The following is a 27,086-nucleotide window of genomic DNA, read 5'->3' on the forward strand; positions in this document are numbered from 1 at the left end:
TGTTCCTGTATAACCAGCCAGGACATGTTACTGTATAACCAGCCAGGACATGTTACTGTATAACCAGCCAGGACATGTTACTGTATAACCAGCCAGGACATGCTACTGTATAACCAGCCAGGACATGTTCCTGTATAACCAGCCAGGACATGTTACTGTATAACCAGCCAGGACATGCTACTGTATAACCAGCCAGGACATGTTACTGTATAACCAGCCAGGACATGTTTCTGTATAACCAGACAGGACATGTTACTGTATAACCAGCCAGGACATGTTGCTTTATAACCAGCCAGGACATGTCCTGGCTGGTTATACAGTAACATGTTTCTGTTCCACAAATCCCCACCTACAACAGTTTTAAAAGCAGTCATCTTCAGACTCAGACTCTCTGTACTGGGGGTTCTTCCCTGGGTGCACGATGAGTGTTTTACCCCAGCACTACACAGTTGATTCAAATCATCAAAGCTTGATGATGAGTTGCTTATTTGAATCAGCTGTGTAGTGCTTGGGCAAAACCCAAAATGTTCACTAAGGAGGGCCCCAGGACTGAGTTTGGGAAACCCTGCTTTAAGGCACTGTAGCTATAGTCAACAAACATTGTTAAAAATGTTGGAGGCCATCTATACAAATCCAAATATGACCATTAAGGTTTGACAGAGGTGAGATGGAAGAGAGGATTGTGGATATCTACATCAGTGCGGAGATACTGGGGGAACGGTGAGATCAGCACCACTATACATCTGCAGAAAGACCATCTACATGACATTTACAACACCCTTACTAAGGAACAGACCAGCTAAGACAACCTGACTGCAGAGAGACCAGCTACAGACCAGTTGTAACAAGCTGACTGAAGAGAGAGACCAGCTACAGACCAGTTGCAAGAACCTGACTGAAGAGAGAAACCAGCTACAGGCCAGTTATAACAACCTGACTAAAGAGAGAGACCAGCTACAGACCAGTTGCAAGAACCTGACTGAAGAGAGAGACCAGCTACAGGCCAGTTATAACAACCTGACTAAAGAGAGAGACCAGCTACAGACCAGTTGCAAGAACCTAAGTGAAGAGAGACTCAGTGTTCATAAAGGACTTTGGCTATTTGGATTTTGAAACGCCCCTAAAAGCTCCTAATTAACTAGATATAGTCAAAATCATCCCTGTAAAGCCTGTGGGAATATACAACGCCGCACCATGATATAGCCTACAAACCGCAACCAAAAGAAGCTTAGAATGATAATAATGCAGACTGCAATACAGGTGCTAGTGTCAGATTGAGTACAACCAACAGGTTTTGTTTGTCTCACTCAGTTGTGGTTTGACCAGTAAAAATAAAAACATAGATACAAACAACAGGTCCATTAGGACAATTCAAGTTGCTTTAGCAACGGCAAATGAGTAGTCAACACTCACCAATAAGCCATCCATCCTCAACAGCTCCTTCCTGTAGGTGTAGACGCCGACATTGCTGGTTTACAGAATGAACAAGTCGTGGTTCCAACGGGCCACTTTGAAACCACATTCAGCAGTGTTTTGTTGTTGTCATATTTCCTATGACCTGCACATTAAGATTGGAAGCCTTTTCTGTTCATATTGTTGAACTGGTTTTGGCATGGGGATGGGGATGGGGATGTGGGTGCCGTCTATTGCTCTGTTTGTATTTGGGAATCAATTGCTGGGAAAGAAAGCCCTTTTGATGTAAATCTGTTGTGTGATTGTGTATGGAAGTGGTATGTTACAGTTTGTTTTGCTGATGATTGCATCCAAAACATTGACTCGTTGAAGGATGTAAGGTGACGATCGGCAAGCTCCCGCTGTAAAATGCCCGTTACTACAAACTCAAAACAGATTGGCACTTCATGTGCACCAGAATGACATGTTTTGGTCTTTCTTAGGTAGATCTTCAATCCTCAAAGATCCTTTACGATTGGTTTTGGGAAACGATATCAGATGATCCAATCTGTACTCTCTGTAAATCCCATCGGTCTCCGCGAAATGCAGCGTGGACCAAACCTTCTAACAGAGCAGGATCAGGCATCTCTAATTTGATTTCCATTATGGTTTATCTACAATGTTTTCTCTAATTGAACAAATTACTCTATATTATATTATTATATTGATTATTATCATAACAAATGCCCTGATGTGATCACATTATATATAGCCTGTAAAGATCTGTTACATTAATTCACAAAGTAAATACAATTAAATCGATTTAAAAATAAATATATGTCACTCACAATTTCACACATTTTCAACATATGTTTTCCCCATTCTTGACAAGCAGTTCCCTTATTCCTCCACTTGGCACTCATTGTTCCTAGCGGATGGTCATGTCTGTGTATAAAATCAAGCAAACTTTCATATAAATCTCAGACCTTGAGTGGAAATGACTCTACACATGGTTTACTAACAGATTTGTGTCTGTCTGCGGTTGATGAGGCCTCTGGTTGTCATTAACAGAGAACAGGAACAGGTGTCAGAGACAGAGAGCTGGATGGGGTTCTGGACTAACATTCCTTGGTCAGTAGTGTATTTTACACATATAGACCATTTGTAGTTATCTTCATCTTTCTCAACAACACACATTTCTCTTCAACCTCAACAAGAGAGGCTGGATTGACCTGACTGACATAGATGAAGATGAGACCTGGAGATGGGTGGACACAAAGACACACACGCATTACATGGTTTGTATTTGCATGTGAAAATGTTTCCTACTTATTTCCTGATTGTGGCTTTAGTGTCCCAGTAGTTACTGTATGTTTCACACATCATCAGATACAACATGGAGTCAGAACAACAGACTCGTTGTTAAATGTGTTTTCAATCAACAATGAAAACACACTGCAGTAGAACCCCACATTAGACGCAACACGAGGTCAGGACAGGAGACACAACATGAGGTCAGGACAGGAGACACAACATGAGGTCCGTACATTAGACACAACATGAGGTCAGGACAGGAGACACAACATGAGGTCAGTACATAAGACACAACATGAGGTCAGGACAGTAGACACAACATGAGGTCAGGACAGTAGACACAACATGAGGTCAGGACAGGAGACACAACATGAGGTCAGTACATTAGACACAACATGAGGTCAGGACAGTAGACACAACATGAGGTCAGGACAGGAGACACAACATGAGGTCAGGACATTAGACACAACATGAGGTCAGGACAGGAGACACAACATGAGGTCAGGACAGGAGACACAACATGAGGTCAGTACATTAGACACAACATGAGGTCAGGACAGGAGACACAACATGAGGTCAGGACAGTAGACACAACATGAGGTCAGGACAGGAGACACAACATGAGGTCAGGACAGGAGACACAACATGAGGTCAGGACAGGAGACACAACATGAGGTCAGGACAGTAGACACAACATGAGGTCAGGACAGGAGACACAACACGAGGTCAGTATAGTAGACGCAACATGAGGTCAGGACAGTAGACACAACATGAGGTCAGTACAGTAGACACAACATGAGGTCAGGACAGGAGACACAACATGAGGTCAGTATAGTAGACACAACATGAGGTCAGGACAGGAGACACAACATGAGGTCAGTATAGTAGACACAACATGAGGTCAGGACAGGAGACACAACACGAGGTCAGTATAGTAGACACAACATGAGGTCAGGACAGGAGACACAACATGAGGTCAGTACAGTAGACACAACATGAGGTCAGGACAGTAGACACAACATGAGGTCAGTACAGTAGACACAACATGAGGTCAGGACAGGAGACACAACATGAGGTCACTATAGTAGACACAACATGAGGTCAGGACATTAGACACAACATGAGGTCAGGACAGGAGACACAACATGAGGTCAGGAGAGTAGACACAACATGAGGTCAGGACATTAGACACATGAGGTCAGGACAGTAGACACAACATGAGGTCAGGAGAGTAGACACAACATGTGGTCAGGACATTAGACACATCATGAGGTCAGGACATTAGACACAACATGAGGTCAGGACAGGAGACACAACATGAGGTCAGGAGAGTAGACACAACATGAGGTCAGGACATTAGACACAACATGAGGTCAGTACATTAGACACAACATGAGGTCAGGACAGTAGACACAACATGAGGTCAGGACATTAGACACATCATGAGGTCAGGACAGTAGACACAACATGAGGTCAGGACATTAGACACATCATGAGGTCAGGAGAGTAGACACAACATGAGGTCAGGACATTAGACACATCATGAGGTCAGTATAGTAGACACAACATGAGGTCAGGAGAGTAGACACAACATGAGGACAATACATTAGACACAACATGAGGTCAGTACATTAGACACAACATGAGGTCAATACATTAGACACAACATGAGGTCAGGACAGTAGACACAACATGAGGTTATACAGTTTCTCCTGATAAACCGGTGCAGAATTGGTCCCAACCTCAACCACCATGTTACAGTTTTATCTTCCTCTTTCTACATTTCCCTTTTATTAGGAGGATGACATCATAAACAGTTAGTCACAGACTCAGAGCAGAGACAGACATATACACAGACACAGACACAGAGCAGAGACAGACATATACACAGACACAGACTCAGAGCAGAGCAGAGACAGAGACAGATACAGACACAGACTCAGAGCAGAGACAGAGACAGATACAGACACAGACTCAGAGCAGAGACAGACACAGACAAAGGGGCAACAATAGCACCAGAACCTGAGTACAGACAGAAAGCACATTAAGTTATTGGAGATGTCTGAGGACATCTATGCTGTGCCAGATATGACAAAGAAGGTCAAGTTTATTAACAGAGGTGAGATGAAGGAGAGGATTGTGGATATCTACGTCAGTGCAGACACCCTGAGAGACGGTGAGACCAGCACCAAGAGAGAAGAAACAGTAGACACTGCTCCTAATAATGGACCAGGAGACCAGCACTCAGGTAACACACACACACACACACACACACACACACACACACACACACACACACACACACACACACACACACACACACACACACACACACACACACACACACACACACACACACACACACACACACACACACACACACACACACACACACACACACACACACACACACACACAAATGCAAATAAATAACACACACAATACACATAACAGGTGAGATTATCCTGTAGTACTACAGATGTATTTGTCCCAATCCTGGATGATACAGTAAAACACATTACCAAAGATCTTTAATCATTTGTGATTCAGTACATGTTCAGTGGTGGAAGAGACCCTCTGGAGTTGCTGCAGTGTGTCTGGGGCTGCTGTGTGTTCTCTTACTGGCTGGGATCATTGGCCAGTCGTTACAATGTAAGTCTACAGTATATCTATACTAAACAGCAAAATGCAACATGCAAACATTTCTAAGATTTCACTGAGTTACAGTTCATGTCAGTCAATGGAAATAAATAAATTAGGCCCTAATCTATGGATGTCACATGACTGGCAGAGGATCAGCCATGGGTGGGCCTTGAAGGGCATAGGTCCACCCACTTTAGATCAAATCAAATCAAATTAAATGTATTTGTCACATACACATGGTTAGCAGATGTTAATGCGAGTGTAGCGAAATGCTTATGCTTCTAGTTCCGACAATGCAGTAATAACCAACGAGTGATCTAACCTAACAATTCCAAAACCACTACCTTATACACACAAGTGTAAAGGGATAAGGAATATGTACATAAAGATATATGAATGAGTGATGGTACAGAGCGGCATAGGCAAGATGCAGTAGATGGTATCGAGTACAGCATATACATATGAGATGAGTAATGTAGGGTATGTAAACATTATATTAAGTAGCATTGTTTAAAGTGGCTAGTGATATATTTGACATCAATTCCCATCAATTCCCATTATTAAAGTGTCTGGGGTTGAGTCAGTGTGTTGGCAGCAGCCACTCAATGTTAGTGGTGGCTGTTTAACTGTCTGATGGCCTTGAGATAGAAGCTGTTTTTCAGTCTCTCGGTCCCTGCTTTGATGCACCTGTACTGACCTCGCCTTCTGGATGATAGCGGTGTGAACAGGCAGTGGCTCGGGTGGTTGATGTCCTTGATGATCTTTATGGCCTTCCTGTGACATCGGGTGGTGTAGGTGTCCTGGAGGGCAGGTAGTTTGCCCCCGGTGATGCGTTGTGCAGACCTCACTACCCTCTGGAGAGCCTTACGGTTGTGGGCGGAGCAGTTGCCGTACCAGGCGGTGATACAGCCCAACAGGATGCTCTTGATTGTGCATCTGTAGAAGTTTGTGAGTGCTTTTGGTGACAAGCCAAATTTCTTCAGCCTCCTGAGGTTGAAGATGCGCTGCTGCGCGTTCTTCACGACGCTGTCTGTGTGGGTGGACCAATTCAGTTTCTCCGTGATGTGTACGCCAAGGAACTTAAAACTTACTACCCTCTCCACTACTGTCCCATCGATGTGGATAGGGGGGTGTTCCCTCTGCTGTTTCCTGAAGTCCACAATCATCTCCTTAGTTTTGTTGACGTTGAGTGTGAGGTTATTTTCCTGACACCACACTCCGAGGTCCCTCACCTCCTCCCTGTAGACCTTCTCGTCGTTGTTGGTAATCAAGCCTACCACTGTCGTGTCGTCCGCAAACTTGATGATTGAGTTGGAGGCGTGCATGGCCACGCAGTCGTGGGTGAACAGGGAGTACAGGAGAGGGCTCAGAACGTACCCTTGTGTGGCCCCAGTGTTGAGGATCAGCGGGGTGGAGATGTTGTTACCTACCCTCATCACCTGGGGGCGGCCCGTCAGGAAGTCCAGTACCCAGTTGCACAGGGCGGGGTTGTGACCCAGGGTCTTGAGCTTGATGACGAGTTTGAAGGATACTATGGTGTTAAATGCTGAGCTGTAGTCGATGAACAGCATTCTCACATAGGTATTCCTCTTGTCCAGATGGGTTAGGGCAGTGTGCAGTGTGGTTGAGATTGCATCGTCTGTGGACCTATTTGGGCGGTAAGCAAATTTGAGTGGGTCTAGGGTGTCAGGTAGGGTGGAGGTGATATGGTCCTTGACTAGTCTCTCAAACCATTTCATGATGACGGAAATGAGTGCTACTGGGAGGTAGTCGTTTAGCTCAGTTACCTTAGCCTTCTTGGGAACAGGGACAATGGTGGCTCTCCTGAAGCATGTGGGAACAGCAGACTGGGATACGTATTGATTGAATATGTCCGTAAACACACCAGCCAGCTGGTCTTCGCATACACTTGGCAGCCAGATTCCAAAAGGGCTTTATTACATACAGAAATACTCCTCAGCACCCTCCCTCAGACGATCCAACAGGTGAAGAAGCCTGATATGGAGATCCTGGGCTGCTAAATTCTCTAAAACGACATTAGAGTTAGCTTATGTTAGAGGAATGAACATTCAGCTCTGGTGGACATTCCTGCAGTTAGCATGCCAGACCCAGACATCTGTGGCATTGTGTGGGACAAAAAAACCTGCACATTTGAAAGTGACTTTTTATTGTCCCGAGCACAAGGTACATCTGTATAATGATCATGCTCACTAACAGGAATGTTAACACATTTGTGCACTTCATTTTAGAGCGTATGAACGTACATGTGACCAACACTTTACATGTAGCGTTTATATTTTGGTTCAGTGTATATGTAGTTCTTATAATTCAGCTTTAGTAGTTCTGATGTGATCTATTTTAGTTAGCAGTTTCTTCTTTATTGTTGTTGCAGACAGCAACGTCTCAAAGAACTCATCTGCAGAGAGAGACCAGCTACAGACCAGTTACAATAACCTGACTAAAGAGAGATACCAGCTAGAGTCCAAATACCATAACCTGACTAAAGAGAAAGACCAGCTACAGGCCAGTTACAACAACCTGACTCAAAAGAGAGACCAGCTACAGACCAGATACAGCAACCTGACGAATGAGAGAGACCAGATACAGACTGAGAAAGCGTTTCTGAAAATGAGGCTGACCAATCTCAGTGAGTAAAACTACAGTTATAAATTATCAGTAACAACACACACCTGATCATTTGTCTGTGTTCTTTCATTAAGTATCCAGGGTGATCAGTTGAAGGAAATTAATGTTTCAATTTGTAGAACGAACATGCCCTGAAGGCTGGCAGAAGTTTGAATCCAGTTGGTACTTCCTGTCTACTGAGACTAAAACCTGGAAGGAGAGCAGAGAGGACTGTCTGGAGAGAGGAGCAGACCTGGTGATCATAAACAGTGATAAGGAACAGGTGAGTGAGAGAGAGAGAGAGAGAGAGAGAGAGAGAGAGAGAGAGAGAGAGAGAGAGAGAGAGAGAGAGAGAGAGAGAGAGAGAGAGAGAGAGAGAGAGAGAGAGAGAGAGAGAGATGGGTGTGCAGGGGATAGATATGATCAAACATAAGTGTATATATATTAATGTTTCTCAACAACAGACATTTCTCTTCAACCTCAACAAGAGAGTCTGGATTGGTCTGACTGACTCTGATAATGAGGGGACCTGGAAATGGGTGGACGGCACCCCACTGACCACAGGGTGAGAGATGATAACTAATCTGTCAATAAGGCTACATTCAACCTTTTCATATACCAGGTATTGTCATTGATGGCAGCAGTCAACAAAGTTAACTTTAAGATTTAACATTTCGTTATATTATTTTGTCTGACTGTTTTTAACCTTGTAGATAATGGTATTAAACATGATATCTGACTGTTTTTACCCTGTAGGTACTGGTATTACCCACAACCTGATAATGCAGGTCCTACTCAGAACGAGGACTGTGTTGAGATACGTAATGACCAGCTTCCTCTAAAGGCATGGAACGACTTGTCATGTGACAGCCAACTCAACCGGATTTGTGAGAAAGCGTTTTAACATCACCATGACAACATACTGTAACACATAAAGCAGCCTACAGTGCACGGAACTTCCTCCTTCAATCTCTCTCTCTCTCTCTCTCTCTCTCTCTCTCTCTCTCTCTCTCTCTCTCTCTCTCTCTCTCTCTCTCTCTCTCTCTCTCTCTTCTCCCTCTTTCTCCCTCTTTCTCCCTCTTTCTTCCTCCCTCTCCCTCTCCCTCCTGCACGCACACACATTGTATTTGTTTGTATTAGCATATGAATAAAAGTCCTACTCATTTCCTAAAATTGTAGCTTCCTGTGTCCCAGTACTTATGTTTGACACGTCATCAGATACAACATGAAGTCAGTACATTTGACTTTGTTTACACTCTGCATGCAGTACATTTCATAATTTCTAATTCAAATACACTATTCTTACTTGCTACAGATATTTACATGCTCCAATATAGGCCTGGTCCAACATTCTCAACTGTACCAAACCACCATTACATACACTGTATAGGAGGTGACTGTATCACCAACCAATGAGTGTAGTAGAGATATAAAAGGATGTTACTTAATAATCTTTCACAGTCAGTCTTTGTTGTCAAGTTACATATAAGCACAATATGAAATGCTCACATTTGACAGTTGATTCTCTATACAGTGCCTTAGGAAACAATTCAGAACCCTTGATGTTTTCCACATTGTTACACTACAGCCTTTTTCAAAAATGTTCTAAACTATTGTCCTCATCAATCTACAAACAATAACCTATAATGGCAAAGCATAAACAGTGTTAAGATTAAGAAATATCACATTTGCATAAATATTCAGACCCTTTACTAAGTACTTTGTTGAAGCATTTTTGGCAGCGATTACAGCCTCAAGTCTTCCTGGGTATGACGCCAAAAGGTTGGCACACCTGTATTTGGAGAGTTTCTCACATTCTTCTTTGCAGATCCTCTCAAGCTCTGTCAGGTTGGATGGAGGGCGTTGCTGCAAGGCTATTTTTAGGTCTCTCCAGAGATGTTTGATCATGTTCATGTCCAGGCTCTGGCCACTCAAGGACATTCAGATACTTATCCCGAGGCCACTTTTGCATTGTCTTGGCTGTTGGCTGTTGGAAGGTGAACCTTCACCCCAGTCTGAGGTCCTGAGCATTCTGTAGCAGGTTTTCATCAAGGATCTCTTTGCTCCGTTCATCTTTGCCTCAATCCTGACTAGTCTCCCAGTCTCTGCTGCTGAAAAACATCCCCACAGCATGATGCTGCCACCATCATGCTTAAACGTACGGATGGTGCCTAGTTTCTCCCAGACTTGACGCTTAGCATTCTGGCCAAAGAGTTCAATATTGGTTTCATCAGACTAGATAATCTTGTTTCTCATGGTCTGAGAGTCTTCAGGAGCCTTTTAGCAGATGCCAAGCGGGCTGCCATGTGCCTTTTACTAAATTGTGGCTTCCGTCTAGCGATTCTACCATAAAGGCCTGATTGGTTGAGTGCTACAGAGATGGATGTCCTTCTGGAAGGTTCTCCCATCTCCACAGAGAAAATGTAGAGCTCTGTCAGAGTGACCATCAGGTTCTTGGTCACATCACTGACCCAGGCCCTTCTCCACTGATTGCTGAGTTTCTCAGCATGCTCTAGGAATAGTCTTGGTGGTTCCAGATGTCTTCCATTTTAGAATGATGGAGGCCAGTGTGTTCTTGGGGACCTTCAATGTTGCAGAATTATTTTGTTACCTTTCCCTAAGTATGTGCCTCGACTCTATCCTGTCTCGGAGCTAAACTGACAATTCATTCGATTTTTTCTGACATGCACTGTTAACTTTGGGACCTTATATTGACAGGTGTTCCTTTCCAAATCATGTCCAATCATTTGAATTTACCACAGGTGGACTCCAATCAAGCAGTAGAAACATCTCAAGGATGATCAATGGAAACAGGATGCACCTAACCTCAATGTCGAGTGTTATAGCACAGGGTGTGACTGCTTATGTGAATATGTTTTTTCTGTTTAGTATTTTTAAGAAATTTGCCAAAATTTCTAAAAAAAAACGTTTTTGCACTGTCAGTTTGGGGTATTGTGTGTAGATTGCTGAAAAATCATATTCAACCCAGTTTAAAATAAGGCTGTAACATAACAGAATGTGGAAAAAGTCAAGAGAACTTTTTAGTGGTTCAACCAGTTGCCACTCAAAAACTCCTCAACCAATCAGGTGCATTAAGAGAGAAGGGAACTGCAGCCAATTATGTTTCCATCTCATCCTCACTGTTTAAGACTACCCACCCTCAATATCCACATGGAGCAGTTTGTAGTGTTAAATCTATTGCTAAGACATTATAATGACCAATATTTGTTGTCCTGGACAAAGGACAATGGATGGGAGAATTCTGGAAAAGGCCTGAATTATCCTGGGGCTGTTACATCTGATATTTAATATATACATATGTATATTTATTTATTTTCCTTTTTTTAACCCGGAAAAGCCCATTGAGACCCAGAGTCTCTTTTTCAAGGAAGACCTGGCCAGGGCAACAGCAACAACCAATACATTACTTAATTAAAACATACAACAACACAATACAACAACAGCCTAAAAAAGCCACAAAAAAAACATAGTCTCCAATTAATATTTTAAATTAATTCAGTGGCACTAACACATCTAGATGAAGCATGGATTGTAGATTATTCCATATGTCTGGTGCTCAAGAAGAGAAGGCAGTCTTGCCTAATACTGTGAATGTCCTGGGGACTTTAAATAGCCACCACCTAGCAGACCGGGTATGGTAACTGCTGGTGGTGAACGAGACCAGACTGCAAGGGTAAAGAGGGAGTTTACCCAAAAGGGCTTTGTTGATGAACACATACAAATCTATCTTTCAGCGCATATAAAGTGAGGTCCAACCTGCCATTTGGTACAATGTGCAATTTATTAACAGCTAGTCTTTGTTCTCCACTCCCCCTCTATGATCTATATCTTCCTGGTATCATAGTGTCCTGTCCATCATCACAAATAACAAGTCCCGTTCCCTGGACAGGAGGTCTGTGTTGAGAAATACTCTGGACAAGATGATCATGTAGAGACATTGAATGATGTATAATTTGCAGCAGAAAATGGTTTAACAATAACCACTGTAACAATCTCTCACACACATAGAAAAAAATATGAACACAAGCTTGTTCTATTTCTTGAATTAGCATAGCCACAACTACCTGTGTCATTTGTTGGTACTTCCCTAGAGTTAACACCTACAGCAGTCACACAGACAGAGACACATAGATCAAATCAAATGTATTTATATAGCCCTTCGTACATCAGCTGATATCTCAAAGTGCTGTACAGAAACCCAGCCTAAAACCCTAAACAGCAAGCAATGCAGGTGTAGAAGCACGATGGCTAGGAAAAACACCCTAGAAAGGCCAAAACCTAGGAAGAAACCTAGAGAGGAACCAGGCTATGTGGGGTGGCCAGTCCTCTTCTGGCTGTGCCAGGTGGAGATTATAACAGAACATAGCCAAGATGTTCAAATGTTCATAAATGACCAGCATGGTTGAATAATAATAAGGCAGAACAGTTGAAACTGGAGCAGCAGCACGGCCAGGTGGACTGGGGACTGCAAGGAGTCATCATGCCAGGTAGTCATGAGGCATGGTCCTAGGGCTCATGTCCTCCGAGAGAGAGAAAGAAAGAGAGAATTAGAGAGAGCACACTTAAATTCACACAGGACACCGAATAGGACAGGAGAAGTACTCCAGATAAAACAAACTAACCCTAGCTCCCCGACACATAAACTACTGCAGCATAAATACTGGAGGCTGAGGCAGGAGGGGTTAGGAGACACTGTGGCTCCATCCGATGATACCCCCGGACAGGGCCAAACAGGAAGGATATAACCCCACCCACTTTGCCAACGCATAGCCCCCATAACACTAGAGGGATATCTTCTCCAACTTACCATCCTGAGACAAGGCCGAGTATAGCCCATAAAGATCTCCGCTATGACACAACCCAAGGGGGGCGCCAACCCAGACAGGAAGATCACATTAGTGACTCAACCCACTCAAGTGACGCAGCCCTCCTAGGGACGGCATGAAAGAGCACCAGTAAGCCAGTGACTCAGCCCCTGTAATAGGGTTAGAGGCAGAGAATCCCAGTGGAAAGAGGGGAACCGGCCAGGCAGAGACAGCAAGGGCGGTTCGTTGCTCCAGAGCCTTTCCGTTCACCTTCCCACTCCTGGGCCAGACTACACTCAATCATATGACCCACTGAAGAGATGAGTCTTCAGTAAAGACTTACCTGTTCAGGATACCACGGTTTACTGCCCCTTCTGGAGGATTTGGGTACCCATATAAAACAGGATACATTTTTTTCAAAAGTTGCTAATATTTGCATATAAAAAATATTATTGAATAGAAAACACTCTAACACTTCTAAAACCGTTTAAATTTTGTCTCTATGTAAAGCAGAAGTGTCAGGGCATGCATTCTCCCAAAATCTCTCTTGTAATGGAAAAAGTTGCCCCTACTTTGACGTCATCTTTAACGCACTTCCCAAAAGGCTACCGCTCTGTGAACAGTTTCTACGTGTTCAGCGTGAAGGCTCCCTTCTATGGGGCTTGTCAGTGTGTGAATCGCGAGCTCACGAGACGTTGAGCGTGCCGAAAGGTCTCGGTCACGCCAAAAAAATAGTGCCTTGTATGCGCGCTATGCTCCCGCTCTCTCTTTTCTTCATGATCAATGACAAGACGTGTGTGTTTAGCTTCGTCCTCAAAATTGCTGTACACCTTTATAACATGTTAAAGCTTAATTATGAACATAGTTTGACAAGTTTACTCGACATATGATATATATTTTCGACGTTTTGGTGCGCACCCACTTCAATTTTGCCTACATTTTTACCAAAATCAGGCTATTTTGAGAACCGAAAGACGCAGACTTGAAAACTGAATGCTAATTTGGTGAGTATAATCCCTTACAGGTCTTCTGATGGAAGAACAGCAAAGGTAAGGGAATATTTATGTGTTAATTTTGGGTTTCTGTCGACTCCAAGATAGAGGAGTCATTATGCTAATGTGGGAGCGCCGACTCCCTATTATAGCCTAGTAAACGCAAAATGTAATGTTATAAATAAAAGTAACACAGCGTTTGCATTTAGAAGAAGTGTGTTTTCCTATACATATGTAAAACATGCATATTTAGTCAAAGTTTATGATGTGTATTCCTTGTTAGCTGACGTTATCTGCCGGAGCTATTTAATTTCTCCGGACATTTTAGTAGCATTTTTTGAACGATGCATCATTGTAAACAGAGATTTATGGATATATATAGCATATTATTGAAAAAAAAATGAATGTACTGTGTAACATGTTATATTACTGTCATCTGATGAAGATTTCAAAAGGTTAGTGAAATGATTTTTCTTTTAATCCTGCGTTTGTTGATTGCATATTTTTTCCTACTTGGCTATGCTAATGAGCTATGTCTGCGGTGGTGGTTTGACATAAATATGTGCTATGTTTTTGCCGTAAAACATTTTAGAAATCTGACTTGCTGGCTAGATAAACAACTTGTTTATCTTTCATTTGAGCTATTTTATTTGTTAATGTGTGGAGGTTAAATATTTTTAGGAATATTTTTGCGCATTGTGCATTATGGTAATGAGCTTGAGCTGTAGTCACGCTACCCGCACAGGAATATAATTCCCTAACAGGTTGAGACCGAGTTTGCGTCTCTGACATGGGTAGGCAGACCGCTCCATAAAAATGGAGCTGTATAGGAGAAAGCCCTGCCTCCAGCTGTTTGCTTAGAAATTCTAGGGACAATTAGGAGGCCTGCGTCTTGTGACCGTAGCGTACGTGTAGGTATGTACGGCAGGACCAAATCAGAGAGATAGGTAGGAGCACGCCCTTGTAATGCTTAGTAGGTTAGCAGTAAAACCTTGAAATCTGCCCTTGCTTTGACAGGAAGCCAGTGTAGGGAGGCTAGCACTGGAGTAATATGATAACATTTTTGGTTTCTAGTCAGGATTCTAGCAGCCGTATTTAGCACTAACTGAAGTTTATTTAGTGCTTTTCCGGGTAGCCGGAAATTAGAGCATTGCAGGAGTCTAACCTAGAAGTGACAAAAGCATGGATACATTTTTCTGCATCATTTTTGGACAGAAAGTTTCAGATTTTGGCAATGTTACGTAGATGGAAAAAAGCTGTCCTTGAAATGGTCTTGATGTGTTCTTCAAAAGACAGATCAGGGTCCAGAGTAACGCCGAGGTCCTTCACAGTTTTATTTGAGACGACTGTACAACCATTAAGATGAATTGTCAGATTCAACAGAAGATCTCTTTGTTTCTTGGGACCTAGAACAAGCATCTCTGTTTTGTCCGAGTTTAAAAGTAGAAAGTTTGCAGCCATCCACTTCCTTATGTCTGAAACACATGCTTCTAGCTAGGGCAATTTTGGCGCTTCACCATGTTTCATTGAAATGTACAGCTGTGTGTCATCCGCATAGCAGTGAAAGTTAACATGATGTTTTCGAACGACATCCCCAAGAGGTAAAATATATAGTGAAAACAATAGTGGTCCTAAAACGGAACCTTGAGGAACACCGAAATTTACAGTTGATTTGTCAGAGGACAAACCATTCACAGAGACAAACTGATATCTTTCCGACAGATAAGATCTAAACCAGGCCAGAACTTGTCCGTGTAGACCAATTTGGGTTTCCAATCTCTCCAAAAGAATGTGGTGATCGATGGTATCAAAAGCAGCACTAAGGTCTAGGAGCACGAGGACAGATGCAGAGCCTTGGTCTGATGCCATTAAAAGGTAATTTACCACCTTCACAAGTGCAGTCTCAGTGCTATGATGGGGTCTAAAACCAGACTGAAGCATTTCGTATACATTGTTTGTCTCCAGGAACGGATTTTTGAGAGGAATGGAAGATTCGATATGGACCGATAGTTTTTAAAATATTTTCTGGGTCAAGATTTGGTTTTTTCAAGAGAGGATTTATTACTGCCACTTTTAGTTTGGTACACATCCGGTGGATAGAGAGCTGTTTATTATATTCAACATAGGAGGGCCAAGCACAGGAAGAAGCTCTTTCAGTCATTTAGTTGGAATAGGGTCCAGTATGCAGCTTGAAGGTTTAAAGGCCATGATTATTTATTTTCTGATAGGTTAATTGACATCATTTGAGTCAATTTGAGGTGTACCTGTAGATGTATTTCAAGGCCTACCTTCAAACTCAGTTCCTCTTTGCATGACATCATGGGAAAATCAAAAGAAATCAGCCAAGACCTCAGAAAATGCATTGTAGACCTCCACAAGTCTGGTTCATCCTTGGGAGCAATTTCCAAATGCCTGAAGGTACCACATTCATCTGTACAAACAATAACACGCAAGTATAAACACCATGGGACAATGCAGCGGTCATACTGCTCAGGAAGGAGATGCGTTCTCTCTCCTAGAGATGAACGTACTTAGGTGTGAAAGTGCAAATCAATCCCAGAACAACAGCAAAGGACCTTGTGAAGATGCTGAAGGAAACAGGTACAAAAGTATCCACAGTAAAACGAGTATATCCACAGTAAAATGAAGCCTATATCGACATAACCTGAAAGGCCGCTCAGCAAGGAAGAAGCCACTGCTCCAAAACCAAAATAAATAAACCAGACGGTTTGCAACTGCACATAGGGATAAAGGATCGTACTTTTTGGAGAAATGCCCTCTGGTCTGATGAAACAAAAATAGAACTGTTTGGCCATAATGACAAACATTATATTTGGAGGTAAAAGGGGGAGGCTTGCAAGCCGAGGAACACAATCCAAACCATGAAGCACGGGGGTGGCAGCATCATGTTGTGGCGGTGCTTTGTTGCTGGAGGGACTGGTGCACTTCAGAAAATAGATGGCAACATGAGGCAGGAAAATTATGTGGATATATTGAAGCAAAATCAGTCAGGAAGTTAAAGCTTGCTCGCAAATGAGTCTTCCAAATGGACAATGACTCCAAGCGTTCTTCCAAAGTTGTGTCAAAATGGCTTAAGGACAACAAAGTCAAGGTATTTGAGTGGCCATCACAAAGCCCTGACCTCAATCCTATAGAACATTTGTGGGCAGTACTGAAAAAGCATGTGCGAGCAAGGAGGCCTACATACCTGACTCAGTTACACCAGCTCTGTCAGGAGGAATGGGACACAATTCACCCAACATACTGTGGGAAGCTTGTGGAAGGCTACCCGAAACGTTTGACCCATGTTAAACAATTAAAGGCAATGCTACCAAATACTAATTGAGTGTATGTAAACTTCTGACCCACTGGGAATGTGATGAAAGAAATCAAAGCTGAAATACATCATTCTCTCTACTATTATTCTAACATTTCACATTCTTAAAATAAAGTGGTCATCCTAACTGACCTAAGAAAGGGAATTTTTACTAGGATTAAATGTCAGGAATTGTGAAAAACGGAGTTTAAATGTATTTGGCTCAGGTGTATGTAAACTTCCGACTTCAACTGTATATACCTCAGTTTAGGTGGTCTCCTCCTTCCCTCTAAACATTTCATCTTTATTGCAAAGCAGGAAATTAATTGATTTGGCTAATAAACTGTTCCTTCTCCCTTACTGTGACCTGAGCTGACCTCATCCTCCATTCCTCACTAATCCACAGCTCTCCACCCGTATCTGTGACTGCAACCATGTGATTGTCTTTCCCTTAGTAACATTCCAAGCCCCTGGTCCATATTCAACCTTTATTGACCCCACCATATATACATTCCTCCTACAGATAAACATTAACGTCTGGTTTAGCAAGTATTTGAAATTACAACCCAGTAACTCAAACCAGACTGTGGACCTTCACCTTTCCATAGGATACCTGATGTCAATCAATAACATGTTCTGACAGAATGGAAACGTTCTGCATTCCCCCCCTCCCTCAGTACCACAAGGATATTTCATCATTCAAGTTTAGAACCCATCAGTCCCCCCTAATGAATTTTGAACAATAATTCCATACTGTTCAACATGATATACACTTGGAAATAACTTCTAAAACATAAAACATGATTAACAGTTGATTATTAGGTTTACACCTCTGAGACTTATGGTCTCTGATCTACAATGACACTGTACACACTCTTATTTACATCTCTCGTCAGACAACTGAGAATGACATTTCAACTGGAGCTTGATACAAAGCTGAGTCCTCTATCTATCTCTATGGGTCAAGGTAACAGTAATAGAAGGAATAAACTGAGCTTTTAGAAAACAGCCAGTAGGGGGAGACAAACACTTATGTTGGGTATAATACCTGCTTTTATAAGGGACTTTTCTGACCAGCATCCCATTGACAAGCAGATTATAGACAAAACCTAAAACTGTCCGTTAACTTGAACAAATTCGGAAACTGAACAGATTATATATATATATATATTTACATTTATTTAACTAGGCAAGTCAGTTAAGAACAAATTCTTATTTTCAATGACAGCCGAGGAACAGTGGGTTTCTGCCTTGTTCAGGGACAGAAGGACAGATTCAACAGATTGTCAGCTTGGGGATTTGAATTTACAACCTTCCAGTTACTAGTTCAACACTCTAACCACTAGGCTACGCTGCTGCCCCCCCATATTATTTATGGTTAAATAAATAATGTTCTTGAAGTTTAAAATCAAGCCTTTTTCTGTATAGATGTCCTGTTGTACTTGTGGTGACCATATATTCATGGATGAAAAGTGGTCTGTGTTTTCAGGACAGAAACAGTATATGAGACCTACATAGAATTTGAATAATGACATTCAGGGCACGTCGCTAATGGCACCATATTCCCTGCATTGTGCACTACCTTTAACCAGGGTCCATCACCATGTAGTAAATAGGGTTCCATTTGGGACACATGGAGTTTAGGGGTTATTGCTGGATCACCTATTGCATTGTCATTTCAGTTGATTTCCACATGTGTTGCTGTGCCAACTCATATTTAGCCATACCACTGACTTCCTTTAATAACAGCTTCCTGTCTGTCTGTCTGTCTGTCAGTGATTGGTGCTTATTATCAGACCCGGGAAACGTATTGATTAGGACACATCATAGCAAAAATGTTTTGCAGCTGAAAATAAAAACATGTTTATCTTACTGGACAGGTACAGTTAGTCACTCTCTGTTTCTGTTTTCTTTCTTCTGGTTGGTGCCTAATGAATATGACCCAGGTACTTTAGCTGTGCTTGGTTGAGCTTGTCTGGCTTAATGCAACCAATAGAATAGTCCCAAACGCTCAAAGTATTTTACAGATATTAAACCGTTTTTAAACCAGGTCTGGTTATTAGTTATTTTTTAAAGCATCCAGATACATTATTAAGCTGTATATATTCAACATGTTAATCATTGTTATAGAGTAGTAAGATACCATATAAGAGTGTGTGTGTGTTTGGTGTAAGTCGCTCTGGATAAGAGCGTCTGCTAAATGACTTAAATGTAAATGTAAATGTAATGGGTGGAACAGTATGTGGGTGGAACTTCCCCCAGAAGAACAGGAAGTTACTCAGGAATCAGATAACAAGGTGAAAAGAAGAAGAAAGTGTAACAATTAAAACCCAGCCAGGACATGTAACTGTATAACCAGCCAGGACATGTTACTGTATAACCAGCCAGGACATGTTACTGTATAACCAGCCAGGACATGTTACTGTATAACCAGCCAGTACATGTTACTGTATAACCAGCCAGGATATGTTACTGTATAACCAGCCAGGACATGTTACTGTATAACCAGCCAGGACATGTTACTGTATAACCAGCCAGGACATGTTACTGTATAACCAGCCAGGACATGTTACTGTATAACCAGCCAGGACATGTTACTGTATAACCAGCCAGGACATGTTACTGTATAACCAGACAGGACATGTTACTGTATAACCAGCCAGGACATGTTACTGTATAACCAGCCAGGATATGTTACTGTATAACCAGCCAGGACATGTTACTGTATAACCAGACAGGACATGTTTCTGTATAACCAGACAGGACATGTTACTGTATAACCAGACAGGACATGTTTCTGTATAACCAGACAGGACATGTTTCTGTATAACCAGACAGGACATGTTACTGTATAACCAGCCAGGACATGTTACTGTATAACCAGCCAGGACATGTTACTGTATAACCAGCCAGGACATGTTTCTGTATAACCAGACAGGACATGTTACTGTATAACCAGCCAGGACATGTTACTGTATAACCAGCCAGGACATGTTACTGTATAACCAGCCAGGACATGTTACTGTATAACCAGCCAGGACATGTTACTGTTCCACAAATCCCCATCTACAACAGGGTCAAAAGCAGTCATCTTCAGACTCAGACTCTCTGTACTGGGGGCCCTTCCCTGGGTGCACGATGTGTGTTTTACCCAGCACTACACAAGTGACTCAAAACATCAAAGCTTGATAATGAGTTGGTTTGCTAGGGCAAAACCTAAATGTTCACTAAGGGGGGCCCTAGGACTGAGTTTGGGAAACCCTGCTTTAAGACACTGTAGCTATAGTCAATGAACATTGTTGAACATGTTGGAGGCCATCTATACAAAGCCAGATATGACCATTAAGGTTTGACAGAGGTGAGATGGAAGAGAGGATTGTGGATATCTACATCAGTGCAGAGACCCTGAGAGACGGTGAGACCAGCACCTCAACACATCTGCAGAAAGGCCAGTTACATGACAGTTACACCACCCTTACTGAGGAAAGAGACCAACTACAGACTAGCTAAGACAACCTGACTGCTGAGAGACCAGCTACAGACCAGTTACAACAACCTGACTGAAGAGAGAGACCAGCTACAGACCAGTTATAACAACCTGACTGAAGAGAGAGACCAACTACAGACCAGTTATAACAACCTGACTGAAGAGAGAGACCAACTACAGACCAGTTATAACAACCTGACTGAAGAGAGAGACCAGCTACAGACCAGTTATAACAACCTGACTGAAGAGAGAGACCAACTACAGACTAGCTAAGACAACCTGACTGCAGAGAGACCAGCTACAGACCAGTTACAACAACCTGGCTGAAGAGAGAGACCAGCTACAGACCAGTGATAACAAACTGACTGACGAGAGAGACCAGCTACAGACCAGTGATAACAAACTGACTGACGAGAGAGATCAGCTACGGACCAGTTATAACAACCTGACTGAAGAGAGAGACCAGGAAAAGACCAGTTATACCAACCTGACTGAAGAGAGAGACCAACTACAGACCAGTTATAACAACCTGACTGAAGAGAGAGACCAGCTACAGACCAGTTATAACAACCTGACTGAAGAGAGAGACCAGGAAAAGACCAGTTACAACAACGTAACTGAAGAGAGAGACAAGCTACAGACCAGTTATAACAAGTAGACTAAAGACAGACAACAGCTACAGACCAGTTACAACATTCTGACTGAATAGAGAAACCAGCTTCAGACCAGTTACAATACCCTGACTAAAGAGACAAACCAGCTACAGACCTGTTACAACAACCTGACTGAGGAGAGAGACCAGCTACAGGCAAGCTCCAACAACTTGTCTAAAGAGAAACACCATCGACAAAGGGAAAGAGATGATTTTGAAGGTTGGTACTACATCTCGACCAAGACAAAAACTGGAGGGACAGTAGAAAGGACTGAATGAACAGAGGAACAGCACTGAAGCCTCATTTATCAAGACTACTTAACCCATCATAGTCTAAGCCCTGTTTCCTCCGAGCTCTAAAATGGAAACATTTCCTCTCAGCCTCATGGCAAAATGTGGAGATTAGCTACAAACTGAGCAACTCCAATGCCACAACAGCAAACGACACAACATTTTATGTATGAACATATTAATGTAATCTCTACTTATCAGCATCCTGTGTGTCTAGATTTAAAGAAGAAAAAAATGTCCCAACCTCAACCACCATGTTACTATTTCATCATCTTCCTCTTTTGACATGTTCCTTTTATTCTGGGGATGCCTTCTTAAACAGTTAGTCTGAGACAGAGCGGAGACAGAAACAGACACAGGGGCAACGATAGGACCAGAACCTGAGTATGGACAGAAAACACAGTAAGTTATTGGAGATGTCTGAAGCCATCTATGCTGTGCCAGATATGAACAAGAAGGTTAAGTTTAACAGAGGTGAGATGAAGGAGAGGATTGTGGATATCTACGTCAGTGCAGACACCCTGAGAGACGGTGAGACCAGCACCAAGAGAGAAGAGACAGAGGACACTGCTCCTAATAATGGACCAGGAGACCAGCACTCAGGTAAAACACACACACACACACTCACTCACACAAACACACAAATAAATGACACACACATACATTATACACATGAGATTACCCTGTAGTACTACAGATGTATTTGTCACAATCCTGGATGAAACAGTAAAACACATTACCAAAGATCTTTAATAATTTGTGATTCAGTACATGTTCAGTGGTGGAAGAGACCCTCTGGAGTTGCTGCAGTGTGTCTGGGGCTGCTGTGTGTTCTCCTACTGGCTGGGATCATAGGCCTGTCTGTCCAATGTAAGTCTACAGTATATCTATACTAAACAACAATGTAAACGCAACATGCAAACATTTCTAAGATTTCACTGAGTTACAGTTCATATCAGTCAATAGAAATAAATTCATTAGGCCCTAATCTATGGATGTCACATGACTGGCAGAGGTTCAGCCGTGGGTGGGCCTTGGAGGGCATAGGTCCACCCACTTGGCAGCCAGATTCCAACCACTGGGGAACCAGGCCCAGCCAATCAGAATGAGTTTTTCCCCACAAAGGGCTTTATTACAGACAGAAATACTCCTCAGCACACCCCCCCCCTCAGACGATCCAACGGGTGAAGAAGCCAGATGTGGAGGTCATGGGCTTGCGTGGTTATACGTGGTCTGCAGTTGTGAGGCCAGTTGAACGTACTGCCAAATTCTCTAAAACAACGTAGGAGGCAGCTTATGGTGGAGAAATTAAAATGTATTTATCTGGCAATGTCTCTGGTGGACATTCCTGCAGTTAGCATGCCAGATGCAGATCCCTCAAAACTTGAGACATCTGTGGCAAAACTACACATTTTAAAGTGGCCTATTATTCTCTGCTGCACCAGGTGCACCTGTGTAATGATCATACTGTTTAATCAGCTTCTTGATATGCCACACCTGTTAGGTAGATAGATTATCTTGGCAAAGGGTAAATGCTGAATAACAGGGATGTAAACACATTTGAGAGAAATAAACTTTTTGAGTGTATGAAACATTTCTGGGATCTTTTAATTCATCTCTTGAAACATGGGAACAACACTTTATATGTTACATTTATATTTTTGTTCACTGTTTAAATAGTTCTTATAACTCAGATTTAGTACTTCTGATGTGATCTATTTTAGTGAGTAACTTGTTCTTTATTGTTGTTGCAGACAGCAACGTCTCAAAGAACTCATCTGCAGAGAGATACCAGCTACAGACCAGTTATAACAACCTGACTAAAGAGAGAGACCAGCTACAGACCAGTTACAACAACCTGACTAAAGAGAGAGACCAGCTACAGAACAGTTACAACAACCTGACTAAAGAGAGAGACCAGCTAAAGACTGAGAGAGATGTTCTTAGCGGGAGGCTTACCAATCTCAGTGAGTATACCTACAATAATAAATTATCATTAACAACACATACCTGATCATGAGTCTTATGTAAAACGTGATAAGTTGAAGGAAATTAATGTTAAGCATCTTGTAGAGAACACCTGTCCTGAAGGCTGGCAGACGTTTGAATCAAGTTGGTACTTCCTGTCTACTGAGACTAAAACCTGGGAGGAGAGCAGACAGGACTGTCTGGAGAGAAGAGCAGACCTGGTGATCATAAACAGCAGAGAGGAACAGGTGTGTGAGAGAGAGAGAGAGAGAGAGAGAGAGAGAGAGAGAGAGAGAGAGAGAGAGAGAGAGACGGTTAGATATTAACAAACATATGAATATATAGTTATCTTTCTCAACAACAGACATTTCTCTTCAACCTCAAGAAGAGTGTCTGGATTGGTCTGACTGACTCTGATATTGAGGGGACCTGGAAATGGGTGGACGGCGCCCAACTGATCACAGGGTGAGAGATGATAACTACTGTGTCAATAAGGCTCCATTCAACCTTTTTCTATAGAGGTTACTGTCATTGATGGCATCAGTCAACAAAGTTAACTTTAAGATGAAACATGTCTGTATATTTAGGATTGTGATGTTCTAACAGTGATGTCTGACTGTTGTTAACCCTGTAGGTACTGGTATTAACCATGATATCTGACTGTTGTTAACCCTGTAGGTACTGGTATTAACCATGATATCTGACTGTTTTTAACCCTGTAGGTATTGTTATTAACCATGATATCTGACTGTTTTTAACCCTGTAGGTCCTGGTTTTAACCATGATATCTGACTGTCTTTAACCCTGTAGGTACTGGTATGACCCACAGCCTGATAATGCAGGTCCTACTGGGGAGGAGGACTGTGCTGAGATACGTAAAGATCAGAGTCCTCTAAAGGCATGGAACGACTTGTCATGTGGAAGCAAACTCAACTGGATTTGTGAGAAAGCATTTTAACATCACCTTGACAACATACTTTAACATATGTTCCTCCTTCATTCTCTCTCTCTCAAATCAATACACATGTTGTATTTCTTCATATAGCATATTATTAAAAGTCCTATTTATTTCCTGACATTATAGCTTCCTGTTTACCAGAGTCAACATAGTTAGTACATTTGACTTTGTCCACGCTCTGCATGCGGTTAATTTCATAATTTCCAATTCTAATACATTCTTCTTACTTGCTACATATATTTACATGCTCCAATTTAGGCCTGGTGATGACATTATCAACAGTACCAAACCACCATTACATACACTGTATAGGAGGTGACTGTATCACCAATCAATGAGTGTAGTAGAGATATCAAAGAATCACAGGATGTTACTTAATAATCTTTGACAGTCAGTCTTTGTTGTGAAGTTACATATTGGCACAATATCAAATGCTCATATTTGACTGCTGTTCCCTTATATGGGTCCCAAAAGAGGGAAGTGAAGTGGGTCTTTTCAGTGATTCAACTAGCTGTCACTCAAAAACTCAACCAATCAGGTTCATTAGGAGAGATGTGGGCTGCCAATTATGTCGCCATCTCGTCCTCTCTGGTTAAGACTACCCACCCTCAATATCCACTTGGAACAGTTTGTAGTGTCACATCTATTGTCTGGACATTATAATGACCCATGTTTGTAGTCCTGGACCTACTGAACATGTTGATGTATATTTGGGAGTAAACAGAGGGTCCAAATCAGCAGAAAGGTGAAAGGAAGGAGGAGTTCTGGAAACTCCCTGAATCATCTTGGGGCTGTTACATATGATATTTAATATATGTTAACAACTAGTCTTTGTTCTCCACTTCCCCTCTATGATCTATATCTTCCTGGTATGACAGTGTCCTGTCCATCATCACAAATAACAAGTCCCATTCCCTGGGCAGGAGGAATATGTTGAGATATACTCTGGACAAGATGATCATGTAGAGACATGGAATCATTTATATTGTTCTGCAGAAAATGGTTTAACAATAACCGATGTATCAATCGCTCACACGTACACATGAACACAAGTGCTGACACAGTATGTAAACTTGTTCTATTTGTTGTATTAGCAGAACCACAACTACCTGTGTCATTTTGTTGATACTTCCCTAGAGTTAACACCTACAGCAGTCACACAGACAGAGAAACACACATGACTCAGAGACAGAGACATCAGTAGAAGCAGAAACTTCATCCGAGTAATAATTCCCTGTCTTAGGTCAGTTAGGATCACCACTTTCTTTTAAGATTGTGAAATTGAAAACTCTAGTCATTGGAGACTCCATTACCCGCAGTATTAGACTTAAAAGGAATCGTCCGGTGATCATACACTGTTTACCAGGGGGCAGGGCTACCGACGTTAAGGCTAATCTGAAGATGGTGCTGGCTAAGGCTAAAACTGGCGAGTGTAGAGAGTATAGAGATATTGTTATCCACGTCGGCACCAACGATGTTAGGATGAAACAGTCAGAGGTCACCAAGCGCAACATAGCTTCAGCGTGTAAATCAGCTAAATGTGTCGGCATCGAGTAATTGACTCTGGCCCCCTCCCAGTTAGGAGGAGTGATGAGCTCTACAGCAGAGTCTCACAACTCAATCGCTGGTTGAAAACTGTTTTCTGCCCCTCCCAAAATAATGAATTTGTAGATAATTGGCCCTCTTTCTGGAACTCATCCACAAACAGGACCAAGCCTGACCTGCTGAGGAGTGACGGACTCCATCCTAGCTGGAGGGGTGCTCTCATCTTATCTACCAACATAGACAGGGCTCTAACTCCTCTAGCTCCACAATGAAATAGGGTGCAGGCCAGGCAGAAGGCTGTTAGCCAGCCTGCCAGCTTAGTGGAGTCTGCCACTAGCACAGTGTAGTCAGCTAAGCTATCCCCATTGAGACGTGCCTGTGCCTCGACCTAGGTTGGGGAAAATTAAACATGGCGGTGTTCGCCTTAGCAATCTCACTAGGATAAAGACCTCCTCCATTCCTGTCATTATTGAAAGACATTGTGATACCTCACATCTCAAAATAGGGCTACTTAATGTTAGATCCCTTACTTCAAAGGCAGTTATAGTCAATTAACTAATCACTGATAATCTTGATGTGATTGGCCTGACTGAAACATGGCTTAAGCCTGATGAATTTACTGTGTTAAATGAGGCCTAACCTCCTGGCTACACTAGTGACCATATCCCCCGTGCATCCCGCAAAGGTGGAGGTGTTGCTAACATTTACGATAGCAAATTTAAATTTACAAAAATTAAGAAATAAAAAATACATTTAAATAATAAAAAAATGCCGTTTTTGTCTCTTGAGCTTCTAGTCATGAAATCTATACAGCCTACTCAATCACTTTTTATAGCTACTGTTTACAGGCCTCCTGGGCCATATAGAGCGTTCCTCATTGAGTTCCCTGAATTCCTATCGGATCTTGTAGTCATAGTCACAACACAAAGATTCCTTGATGTCCTTCCAGACTCCCTCTGTCTACCCAATGATGTCAGAGGACAGAAATCAGTTAACCACCTAACTGAGGAACTCAATTTAACCTTGCGCAATACCCTAGATGCAGTTGCAACCCTAAAAACTAAAAACATTTCTCAT

General features: G+C 42.3%; 2 protein-coding genes across 4 annotated transcripts; both read left to right on the forward strand.

Moving 5' to 3' along the window:
* The first annotated feature begins 4,588 nt into the window (after window positions 1-4,588).
* On the forward strand, window positions 4,589-9,152 carry LOC124011967 (C-type lectin domain family 4 member M-like). Of its 2 annotated transcripts, none has more exons than XM_046325253.1 (6): window positions 4,589-4,954; window positions 5,257-5,358; window positions 7,742-7,996; window positions 8,115-8,257; window positions 8,439-8,539; window positions 8,731-9,152. In XM_046325253.1, exons 1-6 carry the CDS (start codon window positions 4,765-4,767, stop codon window positions 8,876-8,878), a joined length of 939 nt encoding a protein of 312 aa, XP_046181209.1. In that variant the 5' UTR covers window positions 4,589-4,764; the 3' UTR covers window positions 8,879-9,152. The 2 variants fall into 2 exon arrangements, with proteins under 2 accessions (XP_046181209.1, XP_046181210.1); XM_046325254.1 differs by having other exon boundaries at window positions 8,463-8,539.
* Window positions 9,153-21,875: 12,723 nt separating this feature from the next.
* On the forward strand, window positions 21,876-24,582 carry LOC124011968 (CD209 antigen-like protein C). 2 transcript variants are annotated; one of them, XM_046325255.1, is made up of 6 exons: window positions 21,876-22,141; window positions 22,307-22,408; window positions 23,293-23,505; window positions 23,612-23,754; window positions 23,871-23,971; window positions 24,317-24,582. In XM_046325255.1, exons 1-6 carry the CDS (start codon window positions 21,925-21,927, stop codon window positions 24,462-24,464), a joined length of 924 nt encoding a protein of 307 aa, XP_046181211.1. In that variant the 5' UTR covers window positions 21,876-21,924; the 3' UTR covers window positions 24,465-24,582. The 2 variants fall into 2 exon arrangements, with proteins under 2 accessions (XP_046181211.1, XP_046181212.1); XM_046325256.1 differs by lacking the exon at window positions 22,307-22,408.
* Window positions 24,583-27,086: the final 2,504 nt, after the last annotated feature.

Source organism: Oncorhynchus gorbuscha, linkage group LG24 (assembly GCF_021184085.1).
Source record: "Oncorhynchus gorbuscha isolate QuinsamMale2020 ecotype Even-year linkage group LG24, OgorEven_v1.0, whole genome shotgun sequence".
NCBI lineage: Eukaryota > Metazoa > Chordata > Actinopteri > Salmoniformes > Salmonidae > Oncorhynchus > Oncorhynchus gorbuscha.

Excerpts from the sequence above, each read along its gene's own strand:
- LOC124011967 (XM_046325253.1), top strand. The coding sequence starts at position 4,765 with ATGTCTGAGGACATCTATGCTGTGCCAGATATGACAAAGAAGGTCAAG. Across the intron at positions 5,359-7,741 it reads CATTGGCCAGTCGTTACAAT|ACAGCAACGTCTCAAAGAAC; the intron begins GTAAGTCTACAG and ends TTGTTGTTGCAG. Across the intron at positions 7,997-8,114 it reads AATGAGGCTGACCAATCTCA|AACGAACATGCCCTGAAGGC; the intron begins GTGAGTAAAACT and ends TTCAATTTGTAG.
- LOC124011968 (XM_046325255.1), top strand. The coding sequence starts at position 21,925 with ATGGACAGAAAACACAGTAAGTTATTGGAGATGTCTGAAGCCATCTAT. Across the intron at positions 22,409-23,292 it reads CATAGGCCTGTCTGTCCAAT|ACAGCAACGTCTCAAAGAAC; the intron begins GTAAGTCTACAG and ends TTGTTGTTGCAG. Across the intron at positions 23,972-24,316 it reads GGCGCCCAACTGATCACAGG|GTACTGGTATGACCCACAGC; the intron begins GTGAGAGATGAT and ends TTAACCCTGTAG.